The 24,561-nt window shown below is 38.2% G+C and overlaps 1 protein-coding gene across 3 annotated transcripts in view; it reads right to left on the bottom strand.

The window, feature by feature from the left end:
- Positions 1–24,561, bottom strand: part of TNPO3 (transportin 3) — a 79,880-nt gene that overhangs the window by 43,448 nt on the left and 11,871 nt on the right. Inside the window, exons 2-5 of one of the 3 annotated variants that reach the window (XM_058724331.1) lie at positions 24,177–24,337; positions 6,840–7,040; positions 5,799–5,872; positions 4,159–4,315 (exon numbers count right to left, since the gene is read on the bottom strand). In XM_058724331.1, coding sequence (XP_058580314.1) covers positions 4,159–4,315; positions 5,799–5,872; positions 6,840–6,962 — 354 coding nt within the window. In that variant the 5' untranslated portion in view covers positions 6,963–7,040; positions 24,177–24,337. Of the gene's footprint in view, positions 1–4,158; positions 4,316–5,798; positions 5,873–6,254; positions 6,345–6,839; positions 7,041–24,176; positions 24,338–24,561 lie in introns of those variants that run through there. The other 2 variants (XM_058724330.1, XM_058724332.1) reach the window with 2 other exon arrangements.

Below are 24,561 nucleotides of genomic sequence, written 5' to 3'. Positions count from 1 at the left end.
CAATTAGTATGAATTGTACTGAACTGAATTGAAATCAAAGAAGAAAAACAGAAATGATTCAAGTTAAGTTCACTGCAACCACACATAAACTTGAATTGACGAAGCTCTTGATGTAAAGTCATTACAGAACCATTTGGCTTTTACACTTCCTGAATGACATTTCAATTTACTAAGACAGGATGTTTACAAATGGAATGTATAGAATGACTATACATTCTAACTTCTGACTCAAAAACAGAATTTTGAAAAAACCCTACATCTAAATCTAGTTGCTTTGAAGGGAAAAAAAATCTGCTAATTAAATCAAACACACACCATAAAGCTTCAGAACTAAGTTACCCTGGGTTCCTCTTTAAGAACTATATTATTGGGGCGCCTGGGTGGCTCAGTCAGTTAAGCGTCTGACTTCGGCTCCAGTCATGATCTCACAATTTGTGAGCTCGAGCCCCGCACTGGGTGCTGTGCTGACAGCTCAGAGCCTGGAGCCTGCTTCGAATTCTGTCTCCCTCTCTCTCTGCTCCTCCCCCGCTCATGCTCTGTCTCTGTCTCTCTCTCTCTCTCTCTGTCTCTCCTCCAAAAATAAATAAAAACATAAAAAAAATTTTTTTTGAAGAACTATATTATTAAGAACTCTGTCTCTGAATAAAAAACAAAACAAAACAGAACTTTCTCTTAAAGCAAAGCCTCAAAACCTGAAAGATAAATGCCAGAAGAGTTTACCAGTAAAAATATAGCAGAGGTAAGAATTGATCTTGGATTAACAAAATGAAGCATAAATGAAGGGAAAAAAATATATTAGAGGACAGGCTCGGTTCAACTGTAAGAAAAAAAGAATAATATTTGAAATTTTTAAAAGTTCAACACAATGTTTAGGAATGGCTCCCCCTGAATAGAAGACAAAACTATAATACTGACAAAATGAGATGGAATAGAACGAATAAGGGAATGTGGGGGAAACCACGAAAAAGGTTTTAAGAGGTCTTTGGTACCTTGGATTACAGCCAGCCTATTTTTCCTGGCAATTATGGACTAATTTCATTTTCTAGATTCTGTAACATGACAAGCGACATGACACAATTATAGACCTTATTAAGTTTATTAAGTACCACAGGGAAAAATTTTTCAGATGTCATCACAACAAATCAAGCTATTGTCTGTTGTCAATTATGAGGAAGTGTTAGCCAAGCATATGACTGGAGAGTCCAAGCGATTGCTGCACCTGACCACTGTCCCAGTAATGATGACTGTAAGGACTGTAGTGTCAACTGGATTCTTCTGACTTCACTTAAGTGCTTACAAAAAGAAAATGACAGGGGTGCCTGGGTGGCTCAGTCAGTTAAGCATCCAACTCCAGCTCAGGTCATGATCTCACAGTTCATGAGTTTGAGCCCTGAGTCAGGTTCTCTGCTGTCAGTGTAGAGCCTGCTTCGGATGCTCAGTCCCTCTCTTTCTCTGCCCCTCCCTGGCTAGTTCTCTTCTCTTGTTCTCTCTCTCTCTCTCTCTCTCTCTCTCTCTCTCTCTCAAAAATAAATAAACTTTAAGAAAGAAAAAAAATGAAACAAAGAAAATGACAAGCTCAGGTCCCTTAACTCAATTTAAGCCACAGTCTGAGAACCAAAGCTTCCACAACCACTGTAAATGAGGCCCTTATTTTGTGTAGCTACAGGGCTAATATTTATACACAAAATTGTGTGGCTTGCTGAATTACAAACAACAGCTGAAATCACAATCTCATAAGATTTCTCATGTGGAAAGTAGGAAATTGTAAAGCATGGGATTCTGAAACTTGGAATGGAGACATCTGGTTGGACCCTAATGAAACAATCTTGAACTCCCAGATTACCACATCTCCCTTACTAGAAGTAGTCTGCCTTCCAGTGTCTGAGAAGATGCCTTCTTCAGCTGGAAAGCCCTGCAATAACCTTATCTAAGATAGGTGCTTTCAAAGGGATGCCTATTCTCTTCAAGACCTACCACAACCATTTCCTGTGCCACCCATAATTATGGCCAAATCTTAGCACGTTCCAGGAGACAGGTACCCACAGAGGAAATAACTTACTAAGAGAACTCTGTAACTTTGCCACCATGTATGTGAAGAAACCTAGAGAACATATGCGGAAGTGATTCTAAGGGTGTTAGACCAAGAGACACTGGAATATACCACTCAACTGAGGTAAACTCATTGATATGAATGTACTTCCTAGAGAGTCTGGATTTAATGAGTATATGGCACCCCTGAGAAGTACCAATAGGAAGGAAAATCACAGTACAAATATCTAGGATTTGGGAGTAAACCTATACCTTCTCTTTTGAGAAACAAGCTTCTGGCTTGCTACTGATTCTTGGCAGAGATTAAACATATGCCTGAGGTTCCCATCATGAACTGAGTATTGGGTGAGTTACCTAAACATAAGGTTGGGTATGCATAACAGCAACCTGTCATTGAACAGATATGGAATATAAGAGACTGAGTTCAAAAGGGTGTAAGTAAGAAAGTTGCACAAGCAGGTAGATCAGATTCCTCTGACACCAACTCTTCTTGCATTGATTCATCTCCCTCAATCCATGCCTGTTGCTTCCTGCCTCTAGTGATGCTCCTTAAAACTAGATAACTAAAGAAGAAAACTCAAGCTTGGATTACAGATGATCTGTCCAACATCATGCTGGTATCAACTAAAGGTGGACAGCTGCAGAATTACAGGCCCACATAGGGGCTGTAGTGAAGGACAGTGAGTGGTTGAAGAAAAATTCTTATGGGCAGAACTTCAAGCAATAGAATTCATTGTTGACCACATGTGGAGTAAGAGATGACTGAAAATATGGATCTACAGTATGGGGCACCTGGGTGGCTCAGTCGATTAAGTGTCCAACTTCAGCTCAGGTCATGATCTCACAGTTCGTGGGTTTGAGCCCCTCGTCGGGCTCTGTGCTGACAGCTCGGAGCCTGGAGCCTACTTCAGATGCTGTCTCCCTCTTTCTCTGCCCCTCCCTGTTTGCACTCTGTCTCTCTCTCTCAAAAATAAATATTAAGAAAAAAAAAGAAAATATGGATCTACATGTATTTATGGACAATTTTCAGTGCTATGGATGATCAGAGATTTGGAAGAAGCATGGTCAGAAGATTGGTGACAAGAAGTCTGAGGCAGAAGTACATATGAATGGTATACAAATAGGCCCAGACTGTGGAGTGATTTCTGTCCTGTGTGAATACAGAGGAATCTTTCAATGACAGAGGGACAAAATGACAAACTCTATAATATCAGTCTCTTTCCCCAGCCACCCAGTGCTTACTCAATGGCCTCATAAACAAAGTGGCCACAGTAGCAGGGATGGAGGCTACACTAGAATTAACATGGACTTCCACTAAGTTAAAACTACTGATGAGTATCAAACCTGCCAACAGCAGAGACCAACACTGAGGCCCTAAAATGGCACCATCAGCCATAGGAACCAGATTGACTGATTATGTTGCACTTCCATCACAAAGGAAGCAGAGATTTGAAGGACAAGACTCATAGGAAGAAAGGAAGGAAGAGACTCATATTCTGGATATGGATATGCCTTCCCTGCTTGCAATGCTTCTGTCAGCAATGTATCATTTATGGATTCACCGAATGCCATATCCAACCATCATGGAATCCTGTCTAATCAAGGAACTCATATCAGGGTAAAGGATGTATAGTAAACAGCGAATCTGAGCTCTGTTGGTTTTGAGATCTTGGCCCCCAAGGAAGGAATGCTTCCACCAGGAAAACACAAACATGATTCCAGTAAATTGGAATATAAGTCCACCACCTGGACAATTTGGGCTTCTTATGCCACTGAACCAATAGGGAAAAAAAGGGCAGGGGGTTAATCTGTAGGTTGGAGTGACTGATCCCAAAAACCAAGGGAAAACTGAGTTCCTTCTATACAATGGAAGCAAGAAGTTCTTGGTCTGGAACCCAGAGAATTTTCTAGAGAGCTTCTTAGTAATTCATACTCAATAGTAAAGACTAATGTAAAACTACAGAAGCAACAACAAAAAACAGCAGGATTGCTGATGGCTCAGATTCTTTGGGAATGAAGGTGTGGGTCACAATACTGATATTGAATTAGAAAATAACAACCATGGCTTTTTGCCTCTAGGGAGCAACTTAGTATTTTAAGCTTCCTCACCAATAGAGATACCACTGTACTAGAGTAGAAAGCCAAATCTTCTATAATTTCTGTGCGCCGGTTAGCTCCAATTCGTAAGGAACGGCTATGTACTTCTTCAGGTAACACTGTAAGGATCTCCAGCAAAAAAGGCAGAGAAGTTACATCATTGCTATATCTGGAAAAGAAAAGGGGAGAGACAGAAGTTATTTAAAGTCAGAAAATAATCACATAAGATAACAACAGGCCTCAGAATAACCTACAAAAGCAGCATTTTTACTACTGCTAAAGTAGAAAAGATATATATGTAATTTTTTGGAGAGGTATCTGGAGATCAAAATTTCAACTTGTATAATCTTTGACCTAGCAATTCCACTTCCAGAAATTTCTCTCTCAGAAAAATCTCACATACACATGCAAAGTATACAAAAATATGCACTGTGGTATTTTTATAATAACAAAAAACTGGGAAAATATAAAGGTCCTCCATAATCAGGATAAAAAAGGTTACAGACAGTCATACAATGGAACATACACAGCCATTATACTGAATGAAATATCTACGTCCTAACATGAAAAGATGTCCACAATGTATTAAGTAAAAAAAGTATATGGAATATATTACATATGAACAAATGAATACATAGTACATTAAAATGCATATGCACTTATTTTAAAATGCTTAAGAGAAAAGTCTGGAAGGCTATACGGCCAATCATTAATAGTGATTACTCATGAAATATAGGAATAGGGAGACAGAAAGGCTTTTACCCTGAAAGCTTCCATACTATTAGAATTTTTTCAAGAAGCATGTGTTAATTTTCTTAGTAAACATTTTCTTAAAACAAAAAAAATAAATTATCCATATAAAGGCCTTAATGATGCACTGTAGTGGGAGGTAAAAAGGACATCCACTTTGTTCAAAAATAATTTTCTTAACCAAAATGCAAGCAAATACCAAGATTATCTTGCCAAGACCATGAGGAAATGCTTTTATTCAAAGTAGCAGGCTCTGTGTATCTAAAAATGATACTGTCCTTTTGAACAGATAAGAAACAAACCCCAATTAATAAGAACTTTTATGCATAATGACTTTTAAACAAATTTTTAATGTTCATTTTTATTTCTGAGAGAGAGAGAGACAGAGAGATAGATGAAAGCACGCATGGGGGAGGGGCAGAGAGAGGGAGACAGAGGATCCCAAGTGGGCTCCACACTGACAGCAGAGAGCCCAATGGGGTGCTCGAACTCACAAACTGTGAGATCATGACCTGAGCCAAAGTCGGACGCTTAACTAACTGAGCCACCCAGGGCCTCATATGACTTTCAATTTAATAATCTTAAAACATTCTGACAATGTTTTTATAGAACTGCTGGCATGTCAGTTAGTGGGAGTGACCCACAAGACCGCGAAAGACTTTGTTGCAGTTAACTCAAGGAACATGTGTGTGTGATTTTAAGGGCCTTTTATGTCCCACGCAACATACTTCTGTAATACTTAAATTTTAAATGATTTTCTTTTAATCCAACAAAAGTTAGTAATAAATAATTCTACGTTAAGGGTTTGGGAAAATACTCCAAATGTCTAGCTAATGCTAACAAATTTCTCTTTGTAGCTTAATAGTTATTCCAAATGCTAGTATACAGTCAGTACAACTTACTTTTCCACCAATGTTTGCACACATCCCTTCCAGGAAGGCATCTGTAGTGCAAGATCTGCTATTGCTAAAGCCAGCTGAATAAGAGAGAATAAATAAATGAATCGATGAACAGATACAGGGTTACCATCAACACTAGTTGGCAAGCAAAGAAACTAAACTTTTTCCAAACAATATGACAACGAAGACTGACACCCCCCTACCTCTCCTCACCTCCACAACTACATATCCATGTAAACTCTTCTGGGCTGGCTACCAATTGCTAGGATTTAAAAAGTTAACCTCTAAAAATGAAAAAACCAAAACAACAAAAAGAAGCCAGAAAGAACACACTATAGATTTTCCTCAGAATACATTAATACTTACTTTTATTTGGCAATACCATAGAACTTCACGGACAGATAAATTATACTTTGCCAAAAGGCCAAAGCTACTGACAAAGTCAGCCCTTTGACTCACTTCTCAAGTAATGGAATGCCATTTCCCTTCTCTTTCCATTTCTCATCTTGAAGCCTTAGGCAAAAGCCTCCTTCCTCTTCAAGGGCACTTCTACGCCAGGCAGAGAACACATGTGAGTATGTATTCACTAAAGCTTCCAGTTTTCCTTTCCAATGTATTTCCCAGTCTAAGGGGGAAAGGCCAGATGGTTCACTATTTCATTCATGAGAATTTTACCAGCCAGTTGATCCAGAAAGGATTTTTTTTTTTAAAAGCAACTATGTAGACTTCTGACCCAGAACAGTAAACAGTACTTTTATCATCTGCAATTTTAACAGTGGGGTGGGGGGAAGGGCACATTCCTGCCTGTGAAAACTTCTACTCACCTCCCCCACTTCTGGTATTCAAATTGGTTTTAAATCAAATGAACTCTAAGATTAATATGGAAGATTTACATTTTCACTTTCTATCCACTTAAGAATATAGCAAGGAGTCTGTAATAAAGTTGTTAACATTACTTAACATGGCCTAGCAATGTCAATCAAAATTAATTTGATGAATCCAAATGACCTGACAAATTTCCCTAATGAGAAGCACAGGATTTACCTGCGTTACAATGACAGGTGACAAGTCTTTCAAGTTCTGGATATGGGTTAGTAATGAGTCCCGTAAAGAGGCATGAGAGTCTGTGGGGAGCTCATAAAATGAGGTCTGAATCTTCATTTTCATGGTCTGTGCAGCAAAATAGCATGATTCCACATCCTGTCGGATCTGTAACAATTGGTCTGAAATCTCCCATGCATGAACCTGAAAGCAGACCAAACAAAAATGTCTTAAAGATTATTTTACTAAATAATTTTAATGTATCTCAATACACATAAAAACACATATAGACCAAAGTATAACAAAAATCTGACAAGCTAAATCACCCACTAATTCAGCCAATACCTCAAACTATGTATTTATAGGCCCTGTTCAACAAAAGTATTACTTAAATTCTTCTCACTCATTCTGGGAAGGCATGAGAGTTATCAATCAGGTCAATAGATCTAATCTTGCTGATCAGAATCATTAATTGTGTAGGGGGAGTATGAAGAAAAAAAGTCCCAAAAGCTCCTACTAAAACTGGCACTGTGTAACTTCCAAACCTATCTATACGTTGGATGTTTCTTTTCCACCTGAATAAACTTTTGTTCACTCTGAGAATGGAGTCTAGAAACCATTTTAATATATCTATAAATAGGAGAATAGATTTCATATTGGTCTCAATAAGCCTACCTTTCAGTCTTTAGTTCCTGAATAAGACAGCAAACAAATTATCTCACCCCAAGTGAATATTTCTCATACTTCTATTATTTTCTGATGTATTTATGTTTGGCATAGTACTACACATAATGCTAAAATTATTTTCACAGGAGAAAATAAATATATCTATTAAAATAATAATGGAACAAAAGCACAGGAATTGGTCTCTAACAGCCAGTCACAGTTATAAAAGAGAGTTCTATTTTGAAAGATAACTTTGAGAACAAAGTCCAGTACTACACAGAAGACAACTAATTAACAACTGATAAAATTCTAATCTAATTCTACTAAACTGCCTCTTCTTGGGAGAAGGCTAAAATGTCTGGCAATAAGGAACTGAAGAATAAGTTTCAATCTTAGTTCAGGAGTAAAGGCAATTGTGAAAAGAGATCACATAGATCTGCCTAGTCAATTTCTTATGATGATAGAGTACTTCACAAGTAATATATAATGATTCTTCAAGATCTTTCCAAAGATAAACAGAAGTTAAGGAAGAGAAACAGGTAGAATAAATGGTCTGCACAAATTCCCAAAGTAAACTGAAAACAGAGAGACCCTGAAATTCATGACAGGTTTATTAACATAAAACTGAGCTTTCGGGGCACCTGGGGTAGCTCAGTCGGTTAAGCGTCCAACTCTTGGTTTCGGCTCATGTCATGATCTCATGGGGTTTGTGAGTTTGAGCCCTGCATCGGGCTCTGCACTAACAGTGCTCACTGAGACTGCTTAGGATTCTCTCTCCCTCTCCGCCCACCACCCCCCCCCCATGTTCTCTCTCTCTCCCTCTCTCTCTCAAAATAAATAAACTTAAAAAATTTTCTTAAAAAAAACCCAAACCTTTAGCATTCAAATAAGATGGTGGAAAATAAGCATGAAACATTGTATCACAAAAAATCTTCCAGTCACCTAAGTTTTTAGCTATTCAGTATCTAACCAGTAACTCAAGCACACCTGTAGTTTAATGACATCAAAATATATTTTGCTCAAACTGATATTTTATAATCGAGTCTTTTTTTCTTTTTTTATTATTTAAAAAAAAATTTTTTTTAAGTTTATTTATTTTTGACAGAGACAGAGCAGGGGAGGTGCAGAGAGAGAGAGGGAGACACAGAATCTGAAGTAGGCTCCAGGCTCCCTCCAAGCTGTCAACACAGAGCCTGACACGGGGCTCGAACTCAGGAACTGTGAGATCATGACCTAGGCCGAAGTTGGACGCTTAACTGACTGAGCCACCCAGGCGTCCTTTCTTTTTTTTTTTTTTTTTTTAATGATTATTTTTGAGAAAGAGAGTACAAGCAGGGGAGGAGCAGAGAGAGAGAGGGAGACACAGAATCCAAAGCAGGCTCCAGGTTCCGCTTAACTGAGCCACCCAGGGGCCCCTAATCTTTTCTTTTTCTTTTTTTTTAAAGTAAGCTCTATGGCCAACATGGGGCTTGAAATGATGACCCTGAGATCAAGAGCTGCATGCTCTACTGACTGAGCCAGCCAGGCACCCCTCAAACTGACATTAAAAAAAACAATTGCAGAAAGATTCTATGAAGCCTTGTAATCTCCATAAATGCCCTCATAAAAACACACCAATTAATGAACAAAATTAAAGCACTATGGACATTTAAAACAAAACCGGATATTATTTAGTTATCTCTAAGAACCCCAAAATATAAGTTGCTGGAGACAAACCAGTAACATCTATAAGACCCGTGTAGTTTCAGCTTCAGTAAAAGCAGAAGCAGAGGAAAACAACAGGATATCTAATGGATCTAAGAGCAGAGGAAAACCTATAGAGCCAAAAGATATTCAATGGAAAGAAAGAACAGAGAGACAATTTGAGAACTGAAAGTGGAAGAGTTTTGTCTAATCCAAAAGCAGGTGAGTAGAAGAGGCCTACATAAAATCTAAGGTGATGGTGCAGTCTAGCTTCTATAAACTCTTATAATTGGAAGGACAGGATAGGACTCCAAACTGAGGACAAGTGCTGTGAACTGAATCAAAATAATGCAGGACAAGTAAAATGAGATAAAGGAAGAAAAGGAGAAGGTAGCAAAGCTAAGAAATCTTAGGAATCAAACTACCATATTTGTAAATACTATAAGAAAACAACAGAAAACGAAGTTCTTTGAAGATGAAAATACTACCCTTAACCACACCTCCTAAAGTTCAGAAAGACTAATTTCACACACAAAAAAACAACTGAGGTCAAATGCTATATAGCTATAGGAGGAAAAAGAAAATAATGAACAGAATAACATCTTTACAAGGAAAGTAGGCCAGAAAAACATTAAAATTTTTTTTAACGTTTATTTTTGAGACAGAGACAAACAGAGTATGAGCGGGGTACAGGCAGAGTGAGAGGGAGACACAGAATCCGAAGCAGGCTCCAGGCTCTGAGCTGTCAGCACAGAGCCCAACGTGGGGCTCGAACCCATGAGCTGTGAGATCATGACCTGAGCCGAAGTCAGATGCTCACCCGACTGAGCCACCCAGGCACCCCTAGAAAAACATTTTTAAAACTAGCCTAAAGTCGGGGCGCCTGGGTGGCGCAGTCGGTTAAGCGTCCGACTTCAGCCAGGTCACGATCTCGCGGCCCGTGAGTTCGAGCCCCGCGTCAGGCTCTGGGCTGACGGCTCGGAGCCTGGAGCCTGTTTCCGACTCTGTGTCTCCCTCTCTCTCTGCCCCTCCCCCGTTCATGCTCTGTCTCTCTCTGTCCCAAAAATAAATAAAAAACGTTGGAAAAAAAAAAAAAAAAACTAGCCTAAAGTCCAAAGGACATAGAAGCCAACATGAAAGGGCTCAATGGCCAAAGATAAAAAACCTAGTGTAAGAAAGTAGATTATTTCGATAGTGTTGGGTTATAACTCAAAAACGAAGCAAATACCCATGAGTCCACAATGATGTGAATAATGATCGAATAAATAACTGCAGAGAAGTTATCTGTAAGATGTAAGACATCTTTTTTTTTACAGAAGAATGCTTAGTTAATAAATGTAAGAAGGAATGAGAAAAATAGACAATCACTATTTCAATACCACAGTAATAATTGCTACAGCAAGATTCATGGATGGGGGATAAAATGAGTGCTCTTTAAAAGAAACAGGGTATATCAAAGCATCTCCCCAAAATATTTATTGGTCTTAATACATGTCCACAAATTCTTGGACAATTACTATGTAAGAACTCGGACTACTCTGCTGGAGAGACAATGTAAAGACACCTAAAACTACATGTGAACAAGAGGAGACCAGCTAAGTCCAGCCTTCCAGCCATTTCTACCAGAGTGTCAGGCATGTAAACAAAGCCATCTTAGAACCTCCAGACCAGCCCATCCACCAAACTTCATGGATCAGAATTATCATCTACAGAGCCCTGCTAGAATTTGTGACCTACAAAATTAAGAGATACAATAAAAGGATTTTTGTTTTAAGTCAATAAGTTTTAGGGTAATTTGCTTCACAGTAGATCACAAGAACAAACCACCAAATATTATGTGCATCTTGATAAAAGAGGATACCAGAATGACAAGAGGATCAAATCTGTGTGTCACCAAGTCTCTGGATCCCCTGGCAATTTGCAGGAAATACAGAGGAGACTAGAACTGACTCATAAGTATACAACTGGCAAAATCCACACTTAGGAAATTCAACAGGTCAAATGGCCCAGATTCTTCAACAGTTAAATAATCTATATATAAAGAGAACCTACAGATTAAAAGACACTCAAAACACATATTCTTAAAAACAGCAGCAAGGGGCTCCTGGGTGGCTAAGTTGATTAACCATTTGACTTCGGCTCCGGTCATGATCTCACAGTTCTTGAGTTCAAGCCCAGCATAGAGTTCTGTGCTAACAGCACAGAGCCTGCTTTGGATCCTCTGTCTCCCTCTCTGTGCTCCTCCCCAGCTCATGCATGCACACACACACTCTCTCAAAAATAAATATTAAGGGGCAGCTGGGTGGCTCAGTAGGTTAAGTGTCTGAGTTCAGCTCGGGTCACGATCTCATGGTCCGTGAGTTCGAGCCCCACGTCGGGCTCTGTGCTGACAGCTCAGATCCTGGAGCCTGCTTCAGATTCTGTCTCCCTCTCTTTCTGCTCCTTCCCAACTCATGCTCTATCTCTCTGTCTCTCAAAAATAAATAAACGTTAAAAAATTAAAAAAATATATCAAAACAACAACAGGGGTGCATGGGCAGCTCAGTCAGTTGATTGTTGGACTCTTGATTTCAGCTCAGGTCACCATCTCACACTTCATGGGTTCGAGCCCCCCCCCATCAGGCTCCATGCTGACAATACAGAGCCTGCTTGTGATTCCCCGCACACTCGCTCATAAAAATAAATAAAAAATAAACTTAAAAAACAACAACAACACAGCAAGACTAAAAACTATAAAGAAATACAAAGATAGAATTACTATGAAAGGACAGTGGTTACCTTTAGGGAGAAGGAAGCAGTTATGTCAAACAAAGCACAAGGAAAACTTCTGGAATGGCCAGTAGAGTTCTATTTCTTGACTTGGGTGGTAACTATATGGATACCCACATTCAGTAATTTACCAGGTTATACATTCCTCCCATGCTGTTTTCTGTATCTGTGTTTAAAAACCAAACTGGAGCAACAAAACAAACTAAAAACTTCAATGTAAAAGTTCATTACTGGGGTAAGCATCCGACTTCAGCTCAGCTCATGATCTCGAGGTTCATGAGTTCGAGCTCCACATTAGGTTCGGTGCTGACAGCTCAGAGCCTGGAACCTGCTTCAGATCCTGTGTCTCTCCCTCTCTCTGCCCCTCCCCCACTCATGCTCTGTCTCTCTCAAAAATAAACATTAAAAAAAAAATTACAAAAAAAGGAAAAGTTCATTAATTGTACAATGAATGCCATACTGTGCTTTAATCTGAATGGCAGAAACCAGTAAAACTTCCAATTGTATCATTCTGGGTTATCTATATTTCTAACTTACATCTTTCTACCTCTTTAAAAGTAGAGATCTTGGGGAGCCTGGGTGGCACAGTTGGTTAGGCATCTGACTCTTGGTTTCAGCTCACGTCATGATCTCACAGTTCATGGTTTTGAGCCCCACATCAGGCTCCGTGGTGTTGGCGCAGAGCCTGCTAGAGATTCTCTCACTCCCTCTCTCTCTGCCCCTCTTCTACTCGTTCTCTCTCTCAAAATAAATGTTTCAAAATAAATAAAACAAACAGAGAGATCTCAAAAGGAAGGGCAGAATCAAAAGTCAAAACAAAACAAAACACTACTTCCTTGTGGACTGTTAAAACTTGGGGGTAGAGGTGCAAAGATTTATTTTTCAAGCATCTTTTTTAGACTTTTTAAAAAAGTAACCTCTACACCCAATATCTCACGAACCCAAGATCAAGAATAGCATGCTCTTCTGACTGAGCCAGCCACATGGCCCAAAAGTAACACATACTAAAAACAACCAATGGGACAAGAAGGGAAATTGAAAATATCTTAAAAGAAACTGGAAACACAACATACCAAAATTTTTTATTAAATTTTTTTTTTTAACGTTTATTTATTTTTGAGACAGAGAGAGACAGAGCATTGAACAGGGGAGGGTCAGAGAGAGGGAGACACAGAATCTGAAACAGGCTCCAGGCTCCTAGCTATCAGCACAGAGCCCGACGCGGAGCTTGAACTCACGGACCGCGAGATCATGACCTGAGCGGAAGTCGGCCGCTCAACCGACTGAGCCACCCAGGCGCCCCTCAAAATTTTTGAGATGCAGCAACAACAGCCCCAAGAGGGAAATTTATAGTTACGCACATTTATGTTAGAAAAGAAAAAATATCTCAGATCAACAACCTAACCTTATACCTTAAGGAACTAGAAAAAGAACTACTTAGCCCAAAGCTAGCAAAAAATAAATATTGGAAGAATAAAAGTTGGAGCAAAGATAAACAAAATAGAGAATAGAAAAACAAAGATCTGATTCTCTGAAAAGATCCAAAAAATGGACAAACCTTTATCTATGTTAACTAAGAAAAAAGAAATAAAATTAAAATGGGGACATTACCACCAATTTTACAGAAATTAAAAAAAAGATTTTAAGAGGGGTGCCTGGGTGGCTCAGTAGCTTAACCATCTGACTCCGGCTCAGGTCAAGATCTCAAGGTTCATGGGTTCAAGTCCCGCATCGGGTTCTGTGATGACAGCTCGGAGCCTGGAGCCCGTTTCAGATTCTGTCTCTGTTTCCCCCATGCTCGCGTGCTCTCTCTCTCTCTCAAAAATAAACATTAAAAAAAATTTTTTTTAAAGATTTTAAGGGTTACTATGAACAACTATATACCAACAAACTGGATAGTCTAGATGAAATGGATAAACTGCCAGAAACATACAATGTACCAAGACTGAATCCAGAAGGAATAGAAAATCTAAATAGACTATATTACTATAACTAATAAAAAGATTGAATCCAAGTCATCAAAAATCTTCCAATAAAAAAAAAACAAAAAACTTCCAATAAAGAAAAGCCCAGGGCCAGATGGCTTTACTGGTATATTCTACCAAACATTTAAGGAAAATCAACTTTTCTCAAACTCTTCCAAAATATTGAAGAGAAGAGGGAATACTTCCTAATTTATTCTATGAAGAGAGCACTACTCTGATACTAAAGCCAAAGATATTACAAGAAAACTAGACTGGGCACCTGGGCGGCTCAATCGTTTAAATATCCAACTCTGGCTCATGACATGATCTCTATGGTTTGTGAGTTCGAGTCTCACGCTGGGCTGTCTGCTGTCAGCACAGAGCCCACTTCAGAAGCTCTATTCCTTTCTCTCTCTGTCCCTCTCCCACTTGCACAATCTCTGTTTCTCAAAAATAAACATTAAAAAAAAAACAAAAAAACTACAGACCAATATCCCTTACAAATATTCATGCAAAAAACCTCAGCAATATGCTAACAAACCAAATTCAACAGTACATTAAAGGATTATCCACCACGACCAAGTGGGATTTATTCAAGGAATGCAAGGTGGTTCAACATACAAAAATCAAAGAATGAAGAATGGAGGAGAAAAAGACATAAACATCTCAATTGATGCAGAAAAAGCATCTATCAAAACTTAACACTCAACAAAAAGGAAACTATCTCAACATAGAAAAGAACCATATGTGAAAAACCCACAATGAACATCTTACTCAATGGTCACTGACAGCTTTTCAAAACTCTTAGACCAGAAACAAGACAAGGATCCCCACGTTTGCCACGTAAATTCAACACACCATTGTGTTGGAAGTTCCAGCCAAAGCAATTAAGCAAGAAAAAGAAATAAAAGGTATTCAAATTAGACAGGATGGGGTAAAATGATGGTTACTCACATATGGCATGATCTTCTATGTAGAAAACCCTGAAGCTTCCTCAAAAACCTGTTAGAACTAATAAATGAAGTCAGCAAAGTTGGAAACTACAAAATCAACACCCCAAAATCAGTTTTTATACATTAACAATGAACAAGTTGAAAAGGAAATTAAGAAAATTGCATTTACAATAGCACTGAAAAGAACTGAATACTCAGGAATGAAGAAAGAAGGCAAAGAGACTTGTTTTGTACATTGAAAACTACAAAACACTGCTGAAAGAAATTAAAGACAACATCAATAAATGGAAAGACATCCTGTGTGCAAGGACTGGAAGACTTACTATTATTGTCAATACTATCCAAAGCCATCTACAGATTCAATGTAATCCCTATCAAAATCCCAATTATGTTTTTTAGCAGAAATGAAAAATCCATCAGAAAATCTACATGGAATCTCGAAGGACCTCCAGAGGGCCCAAACAGTCTTGAGAAAGAACAAAGTTGGAGGTCTCACATTTCCCAATTTCAAAAGTTATTATAAAACCAGAATAATCAAAACAGTATGGTCCTGGCATAAAGACACAGATAAACCAATGGAATAAACAAAGAGCCTAGAAATAACCCCCCACAAATATAGTCAAATTATCTTCGACAAGGGTGCCAAAACTGCACAGTGGGGAAAGGAGAATCTCTTCAACAAGCAGAGTTGGGAAAAGTAGACATCCATATGCAAAAGGAAGAAGGTGGACCCATGTACAAAATTAACTCAAAATACATTAAATTAAGACCTAAATATAAGACCTGAAAACTATAACTCCCCAAAGAAAACATAAGGGGGAAAACTTCACGACAATTATTTTGATGAGGATTTCACGGATATAACACTAAAAGCAAAGGAAACAAAAGTAAAAATAGACAAAAGAGACTATATCACACTTTGAAGCTTGTGCATAGCAAAAGAAATAATCAACAAAGTGAAAAAGCAACCTATGGAATGGGAGAGACTATTTGCAAACCATGTGTCTGATAAAGGGTTAATGTCAGGAATATATAAAAAACTTCTATAACTCCAAACAAATAAACCAAATAACCCAATTTTAAAATGGACTTGAAAAGGCATTTCTTTAAAGACAATATAATAATGACCAGCAAACACATGAAAAGATGCTCGACATCACTAGTAATCAGGGAAATGTAAATCCAAACTACAATTAGATATCACTTCACACCTGCTAAATGGCCACTATCAAAAGAAAAAAAAAAAACCAGAAAATAAGTGTTGGTGAAGATGTGGAGATACTAGAACTCTTTGTGCACTGTTATAAAACAGTAAATGTAAATAAGACAGTACAGATGCTATGGAAAACAATATGGAGGTTACTCAAAAATTAAAAATAGAATTACTATATGATCCAACACTCCACTTCTGGATATGTATCTTAGAAAGATATTTACACACCCATGTACACTGCAGCATTGTTCACAATAGCCAAAAGTTGAAAACAACTCAAATGTTAATTGACAGATGAATGGATAAATAAAATGTGGTATATACTTAGCAATGACATATTATTCAGTCTTAAAAAAATAAGGAAGTACCATTACATGCTATAACATGAATAAACCTTGAGGACATTATGTTAAACAAGTAAGTCACAAAAAGGCAAATGCTGCATTATTCCACTTATATGAGGTATCTAAAGCAGTCAAAATTAGGGCCAGAAGGAGGGTGAGGTGGGGTATTTTTCAGTATGTCTAGAATTTCAGTCAGGCAGAATGGGAGTGGGGCTCAAGGGATCTATTATACAACAATGTATATGTGGTTGACAATATTATACCACATACCTGGAAACTGCTGGGAGGGTAAATTCATGTTATGTGTTTTTGGCCACAATTAAAAAAAGTATGGTATTGGGGGCACCTAGGTGGCTCAGGTGGTTGAGCATCTGACTCTTGGAGGTTGAGCATCTGACTCTTGGTTTCAGCTCAGGCGTGATCTCACGGTTTGTGGGTCTGAGCCCTGCACTGGGCTCTGCACTGACATTGTGGAGGCTGCTTGGGACACTCTCTCCCTCTCTCTGCCCCTCCCCTGCTCGCATGCTCTCTCAAAATAAACAAACGTTAAAAAAAAAAAAAAAGAGTAGTATTGGTATATGACAGACACAAGACCAACAGAATAGAATAGAGAACCCAGAAATAAATCCTTGCATATCTGGTCAAATGATTTTCAACAAGGACAACAGGACCCTTATTTTACATCATATACAAAAACTAACCCCAAAAGGATCACAAACTAAATATTTTTATAAAACTATAAGACTCTTACCAGAAAACATAGGGGAAAAGCTTCATGAATATTGGATTCGGCAATGATTCTCAGATCAAAAGCACATGCAGCAAAAGTAAAAGATAAACTGGACTATATCAAAATTTAAAATTTCTACTTATTATCAAAAGACAGGATAAATATGAAAAGGCCACCCACAAGTGGGAGAAAATATATGCAAATGATAAATTTCATAAGACGTTCATATCCAGAATATATAAAGAATCCCTACAACGAAAACCCTCAAACCCAATTAAAAAATGGGCAAAGGCCTGAATAGACACTTCTCCAAAAAGACACACAAATGACCAATAACCACATAAAAAAATGTTCAACATCACTATTCATTAGGGAAATGTAAATCAAAACCACAATGAGATACTTCATTCTCATTAGGATAGCTACTATCAAGAAAACAAAATGGTATTGGATGTGGAGAAACTGGCAAACTGTGCGTTGCTGGTGAGAATTTAAAATAGTACAGCCACTATGGAAAACAGCATGGCGGTTCCTCAAAAACTTAAAATTACCATATGATCCAGCAATTCTGCTTCTGAGTATATGCCCCAAACAATGGGAAGTAGGGACTCAGATATTAACACACCAATGTTCGTAGTAGCATATTTCAATTTATTTTTTGAGACAGAAAGTGAGGGAGGAGCAGAGAGAGAGAGGGACAAATGATCCAAAGCAGGCTCTGCACTGACAGGCTGACTGCAGCAAGCCCGACGTGGGGCTCAAACTCACAAACCACGAGATCATGACCTGAGCCAAAGTCGGAGGGTCAACAGACTGAGCCACCCAGGCATCCCATAGCAGCATATTTCAAAATAGCCAACATTGAAAACTCAAATGCCGACTGACAGATGAACAGATGAACAAAATGTGGCATATATACACAATGGATTATTATTCAGCCTTAAAAAGGAAGTACCATTAAAAGCTACAGACACAAAAGGACCAATATCGTAAGATTCCACTTATATGAAGTACCTAGAGTAGTCAAATTCATAGACAAAGTTAGAATTTTGATTGCCAGGCATTGAAAGGAGAAGATAATGAGAGTTACTGTTTTTTTCAGTACAGTTTCAGTTGAAGAAGATGAAAAGTTCTGGAGATGGATTGTGGTGATGGTAATACATTGATGTGAATGTATTTAATGCCACTGAATGTGTACTTTAAAAGTTAAAATGGTGCTAAGTGAAATTAGAGAAAGACAAATATCATATGACTTCACTCATATGAGGACTTTAACATACAAAATAGATGAACATAAGGGAAGGGAAGTAAAAATAATATAAAAACAGGGGAGGGGGACAAAACAGAAGAGACTCATAAATATGGAGAACAAACTGAGGGTTACGGAAGGCATTGTGGGAGGGGGGATGGGCTAAATGGGTAAGGGGCACTAAGGAATCTACTCCTGAAATCATTGTTGCCCTATATGCTAACTTGGATGTAAATTTAAAAAATAAATTAAATTTAAAAAAACCTGTATGCACCATTAAAAAAAATGAGATGAGAACTCACTCAACTTGTGGAAATTATATAGAAATATAGAATGCAGTTTGTGTACAAAGGAAAAAATAAATAGTTAAAATGGTAAATTTTGTTACCCACTGAAAGAAAGAAACAAACAAACAAACACAGTTTAGAATCTGCTCAATCTCTTCTTAAAGGGATTTGGCCCTACTATAAAGATCCACCAGAAGCAAAAGAACTCATGTCAAGTGGAAAACATCATTTATTATCTGTTAAACTTTTCATAAACAATATATCCACTATCAAATAAAAGCAAAACTAGTAATAACAACAAAAGAAAAAGAAACAGGCAATAGAAAATAACATATCTAGATGGACTAAAACAACTAGGATGCCTTAAACGAAGTGACAAAATTTAATATCACCAATAATGGAACAAACAGATTTTATGCTACTCCTGATGTGATTCACTGAAAACAATAAACTATCATCCATGTAGTATTCCTCCAAAAATTGTTTCACCTGAATGCAACCATGAGAAAATGATGACACAAATCCAAATAGCAGGGCACATTAAAACCAAAGACAAAATGAGCCTGGATTGGTTTTTTAATGCCATTATCATAAGACAAACAAAAATACCCCAAAGAACTAAAAAGACCAACTACAAGCAATGCATTTTCCTTGAATGAATCCTAGATTAGAAAAATAAACACTTGAGAACTACCCTACGACCCAGCAATTGCACTACTAGGCATTTATCCAAGGGATACAGGTGTGCTGTTTCAAAGGGACACATGTACCCCCATGTTTACAGCAGCACTATCAACAGTAGCCAAAGTATGGAAAGAGCCCAAACGTCCATCGATGGGTGAATGGATAAAAATGTGGTGTATATGTACAGTGGAGTATTACTCGGCAATCAAAAAGAATGAAATCTTGCCATTTGCAACTAGGTGGACGGAATTGGAGGGTATTATGCTAAGTGAAATTAGTCAGAGAAAGACAAAAATCATATGACTTGACTCATATGAGGACTTTAAGAGACAAAACAGATGAACATATGGGAAGGGAAACAAAAATAATATAAAAACAGGGAGAGGGACAAAACAGAAGAGATTCATAAATATGGAGAACTGAGGGTTACTGGAGGAGTTGTGGGAGGGGGGATGGACTAAATGGGTAAGGGGAACTAAGGAATCTAATCCTAAAATCATTGTTGCACGATATGTTAACTAATCTGCATATAAACTTTAAAAAATAAAAAAATTAAATTAAAAAAAAGAAAGAAAAAGAAACACTTTAAAAGCAACTGGGAAATTTTAATATAGACTATGTATTAGATAATACCATTATACCAAAGTTAAATTTCTAGAGCGTAACAATGGTTTTAGTTTAGTTTAGAAAAATGTCCTTGTTCTGACAAGATAAATGTCACTGTTTAGGGGAACGGCATTATAAGGTCTTCAATTTACTTAGGAAAGATTAAAAAGATACATACACAGAAGGACAGAGAGAAGCAAATGGAGCACTGTCAAATTGAGGAAAAGGGTTTATCCGTGTTCACTGTTCAATTCTTTCAAGTTATGAACTTGTCAAAATAAATAGTTTGGGGGGATGCCTGGGTGGCTCAGTCAGTTAAGTGTTTGAGTTCAACTCAGGTTATAATCTCATAGTTCACAAGTTTGAGTCCCACCCCGGGCTCTGTGCTCTCAGCTGACAGCTCAGAGCCTGGAGCCTGCTTCTGTGTCTTGCTCTCTCTCTACCCCTCCCCAGATCTCACTCTCTCGCTCTCTCTCAAAATTAAAAAACCACTTAAAAAATTAAAAATAAATCGTTTGAAAAAAATTAAGTAGCTAATTAATATACTCAAGGAATTAGAAGCCAAATTGGAAAATTTCCATTAAGAAATGAAATCTATAGGGGCGCCTGGGTGGCGCAGTCGGTTAAGCGTCCGGCTTCAGCCAGGTCACGATCTCGCGGTCCGTGAGTTCGAGCCCCGCGTCAGGCTCTGGGCCGATGGCTCGGAGCCTGGAGCCTGTTTCCGATTCTGTGTCTCCCTCTCTCTCTGCCCCTCCCCCGTTCATGCTCTGTCTCTCTCTGTCCCAAAAATAAATAAAAAATGTTGAAAAAAAAAAATTAAAAAAAAAAGAAATGAAATCTATAAAAAATAATCAAATAGGGGAACCTAGGTGGCTCAGTCAGTTAAGCTTCCAACTTCGGCTCAGGTCATGATCTCACGGTTTATGAGTTTGAGCCCCAGGTAGGGCTCTGTGCTGATGGCTGAGAGCCTGGAGCTGCTTTGGATTCTGTGTCTCCCTCTCTCTCTACCCCTCCCCTGCTCGCGCGCTCTCTCTCTCTCTCTCTCTCTCAAAAATAAATAAACATAAAAAAAAAAAAAGAAATTCTAAAACTGAAAAATACAGTAACCAAAATTAAAAACCAAATGGAAGGGTTAAAATAGCAATCAGAGAACTGAAGAAAAGATTACTATGCTAGAAATAGATCAAGAGAAAATAACGAGACGGAAGCACAAAGTCAAAAAAGATGAACAGTAAAAAATGGGAAGAATCCGAGTGACAGTGAAAAAGTTTAACATACATATAATTGAAATCCTAGAAGGAAAAGAAAAAATGGGGCAGAAGTACTAAAGATAATGGCTAAGAAATTTCCAAAGTGACAGAGACACCAACCCACAGACTTAAGAAGCTCTATAAACCCTAATGACAGAAAAACCAGACCTATGCACGTCTTAACACTCCTAAAAAGCCAAAGAGGAAAATCTAAAGGGCAGAAAAAAAGATGTATTACCTTTAAAAGAACAATTAGACTGATAACTGACTTATCAACATAAACAATGGGAATCAAGTATCTTCAAAGTACTGAAAGAAAATAACCGCCCATCAGTTATTCTGTACCCAGCAAAAAACTCCAAAATGCAACAAAATTAAGATAAAAGGGGAGCCTGACTGACTCAGTTGGTAAAGCATGTGATTCTTGATCTCCAGGTTGTGAATTTAAGCCTGATGTTGGGCCTATTGCTTAATCGCTTATTTGCTTGCTTCCTTTCTTACTTACTAAATAACTAAAATAAATTAATTTTTTTAAAAAAATAAAGACAGTTTATAACCAAAAGACCCAAAAAGAAGAAAATACTAAAGGGTGTTCTTCATTGAATAGGAAAATAATTCTGGATGTAAACATGGAAATAGAAGAAATGAAAAGTAAGGGGAAAGGTTAAGTATGAGAGTAAATCTTTATGGACACTGACTATATAAAGCATATCATCTTGTGAGGCTTAAAACATATGAATACAAATACCGGAGAGGAGTTCTATACCCATGTAAGAAGTAGAAAGTCAGAAAGAACACTGCTTTTGCGTTAACAGTAAACGAAAGCAAATAAACTACAAAATAACTTTTCTTAAAATGCATCAGAAAGCTGAGATCCCAAGGCAACCAAGTAGACTGAAATCTAAAGACAGACCTCTCCAAGGAGACAGGAGGCAAGCACTGAATCATCTGTGGCAGAACATATGAGGAAAACACTCAGGGCACCAGATAACCAAGTAATAAAAATTCTGCTAAAATTATGAACAAATTGATGAATGCTGAGTGTGGGCTAATGTGAACATACAAAATCCCTAGGGCTCACAGGCACAAGGGTCACAACCACCTACAGGCTCCTCTGCACAGACCTCTCCCAGAAACTCAGAACAGACTGGGCAGTAGGGCAAAAGACCGGTGAGAACTCCTTTGGCAGGATAATCCTGGACAGGAACAGCCTTAGCCGCAGAAAAGGCACAAAAAGCTGACTAGATAGACCCTCCCCCTCCCCTACTGAACAAACGCCTCAGACTCCGTGGGGACAGCAAATCCTGTCACCCTCAGGGCACAGGCTAAGACCTATACCTGATGCAGAACCGTGGAGGTCTCCTACGACTGAGGGAGGGGCAAAAAAATGTATCCTGCACAAGACCTGCCAGATGCAAGGCAGAGACAGACTTCCACAGGTGAGGCCAGGATCACTGAGACAACCCACCACTGAAAACGGCAGCACTGCAACTAAGACTATGGTACACTGGGGCAACAGAGAACATTCCCGTCCCCTGTTCCCCCACACAAATAAACACTGAACACATCACATTCAAACTCCTGAAACACAGAGATAAGGAAAAAACACTGGAGGCAGAAATCCATTTACATTGGCTCTGTAACAGCTCAACTGTAGAACTTTGTACTGTAATTACTTAGGCCACCGTTCATCTTTTCTAATAGGCTGTAAGCTCTTCAAAGGTAAAGAAAGACCTTAACTGTATCTACATCTCTCAGAATCCTCTGGCCCTAAGAGGTACTTTAAATAAAGTATGTATTAAATTTTTAAATATAAAGTGAAACGACACAACACCATCATCTCCTAAGTCCTTAACACCTCTTTGTTTTCCCAAATGAAAAAGCCCATCCTTTTACTAGGTAGCTAGATACTTACTGGATGGGCAGTCAGCTCTAAGAACAGAATCCAAAATGTTTAGAAAGAGAGCAACAGAGAACAAGCAAATCAGTTCTTTACAGATAAAGAAAACAAAGACCCTGAGAGGATGAGATGTTTTTCATTCAGAATCTTCACTTGTAAAACTTCACTTGCCTTGCCCAGATGGAGCCTTGGTTTTGTTTTGTTTTAAACATATATTTTGTTTTAGCAATGAAAAGAAGCTCAATAATTTCCTAGCTAAAATCTGAAGATTTAGAATTTTCAGAAAAACGTCAGTGAAGAGAACCTTAAAATCTCCCTAAAATGGGAGTCTTCTGGAATGAGTGTACTTTAAAATATTACCAGTATTTCTGAAATAGGAAAAAAGAGAACAGTACTGAAGCAACTAAATCAAATATAAAACTTATATCTTTTCATGTTCATTATGTAATTATCTTGGGGTTTTTTTTGTTTTTTAACTAAAATATAGATGGCAACTATATGAATTTCCTAGGACACTTCTATGAGAAACTGGTCTTCAAAAAATTCCCAAATTGCTCTTTGTGCAAATACATCTGGTAGAACCAAAGCAAAAGAGTTGTCTTCTCATTTCAACCACTCTTATCGTCAAGTTGCTTCACCCACTGGTCAAATGTGCCTCTCTTTTCAACTATTTGTCTTTTGGAATAAGAATAAAATACAAGAGTAACCTCTAAAGAAACCTGGCAAACTTAAATATCATGGCTACTAAGTAAACTATCAATGAAAAATTACCTGGGATGATACTGTCAGTACTATAGATTAAGGGGTCATAATTTATCACTTTCTTTTGAATTCTAGGAGTTTCAGCATTGTCGGCATCCCCAAACAAGTAATCTTGTTTTGGTCACTGAATCATAAAGAAAATGCATCTAAATCCTGATATCCTAGACACTATAGTGCACTGCTCATTGTACTTCCCCTCTGCTAAGGCTGAAGAAGGAAGAGAAGGAAGGAAGGAAGGAAGGAAAAGGGATTCTTGACAAGGAGAGAATAAAGCACTTACACTTCATGGGACTTTCTAGCCACAGATGCCAGGTGCTACCCACTGAAATCCAGGCTTGGACTAAGCTCCACATTTCTGAAAGGACCATCTCAACCGAAGCCTGGGGCTCAGAGTCAGCAGGAGGAAGCTGCAGCTCCCACCAGCAGCACATTTCAAAGAGGCTGCAACAAGAGAACATTTTCCATTTAAGCATCTAATTCCAATCTTCCATTTCACATAGCAGTAGCAGAACAGGCCTGTGTATCAGTCTTTTCAAAGATATTTCCATGACTATGTGATGAATATGAATGAAGCAGGCCATGGCCCAGCAATCCTTTCACTAACATACTCTAAGTCTTTCATTACGCTTCACAGCAGATCCTAATAGTACTTGCCCTTTCCTTTC

Source organism: Neofelis nebulosa, chromosome 4 (assembly GCF_028018385.1).
Source record: "Neofelis nebulosa isolate mNeoNeb1 chromosome 4, mNeoNeb1.pri, whole genome shotgun sequence".
Classification (NCBI taxonomy): Eukaryota; Metazoa; Chordata; class Mammalia; order Carnivora; family Felidae; genus Neofelis; species Neofelis nebulosa.
This window is presented reverse-complemented; position numbering and strand designations above follow the sequence as displayed.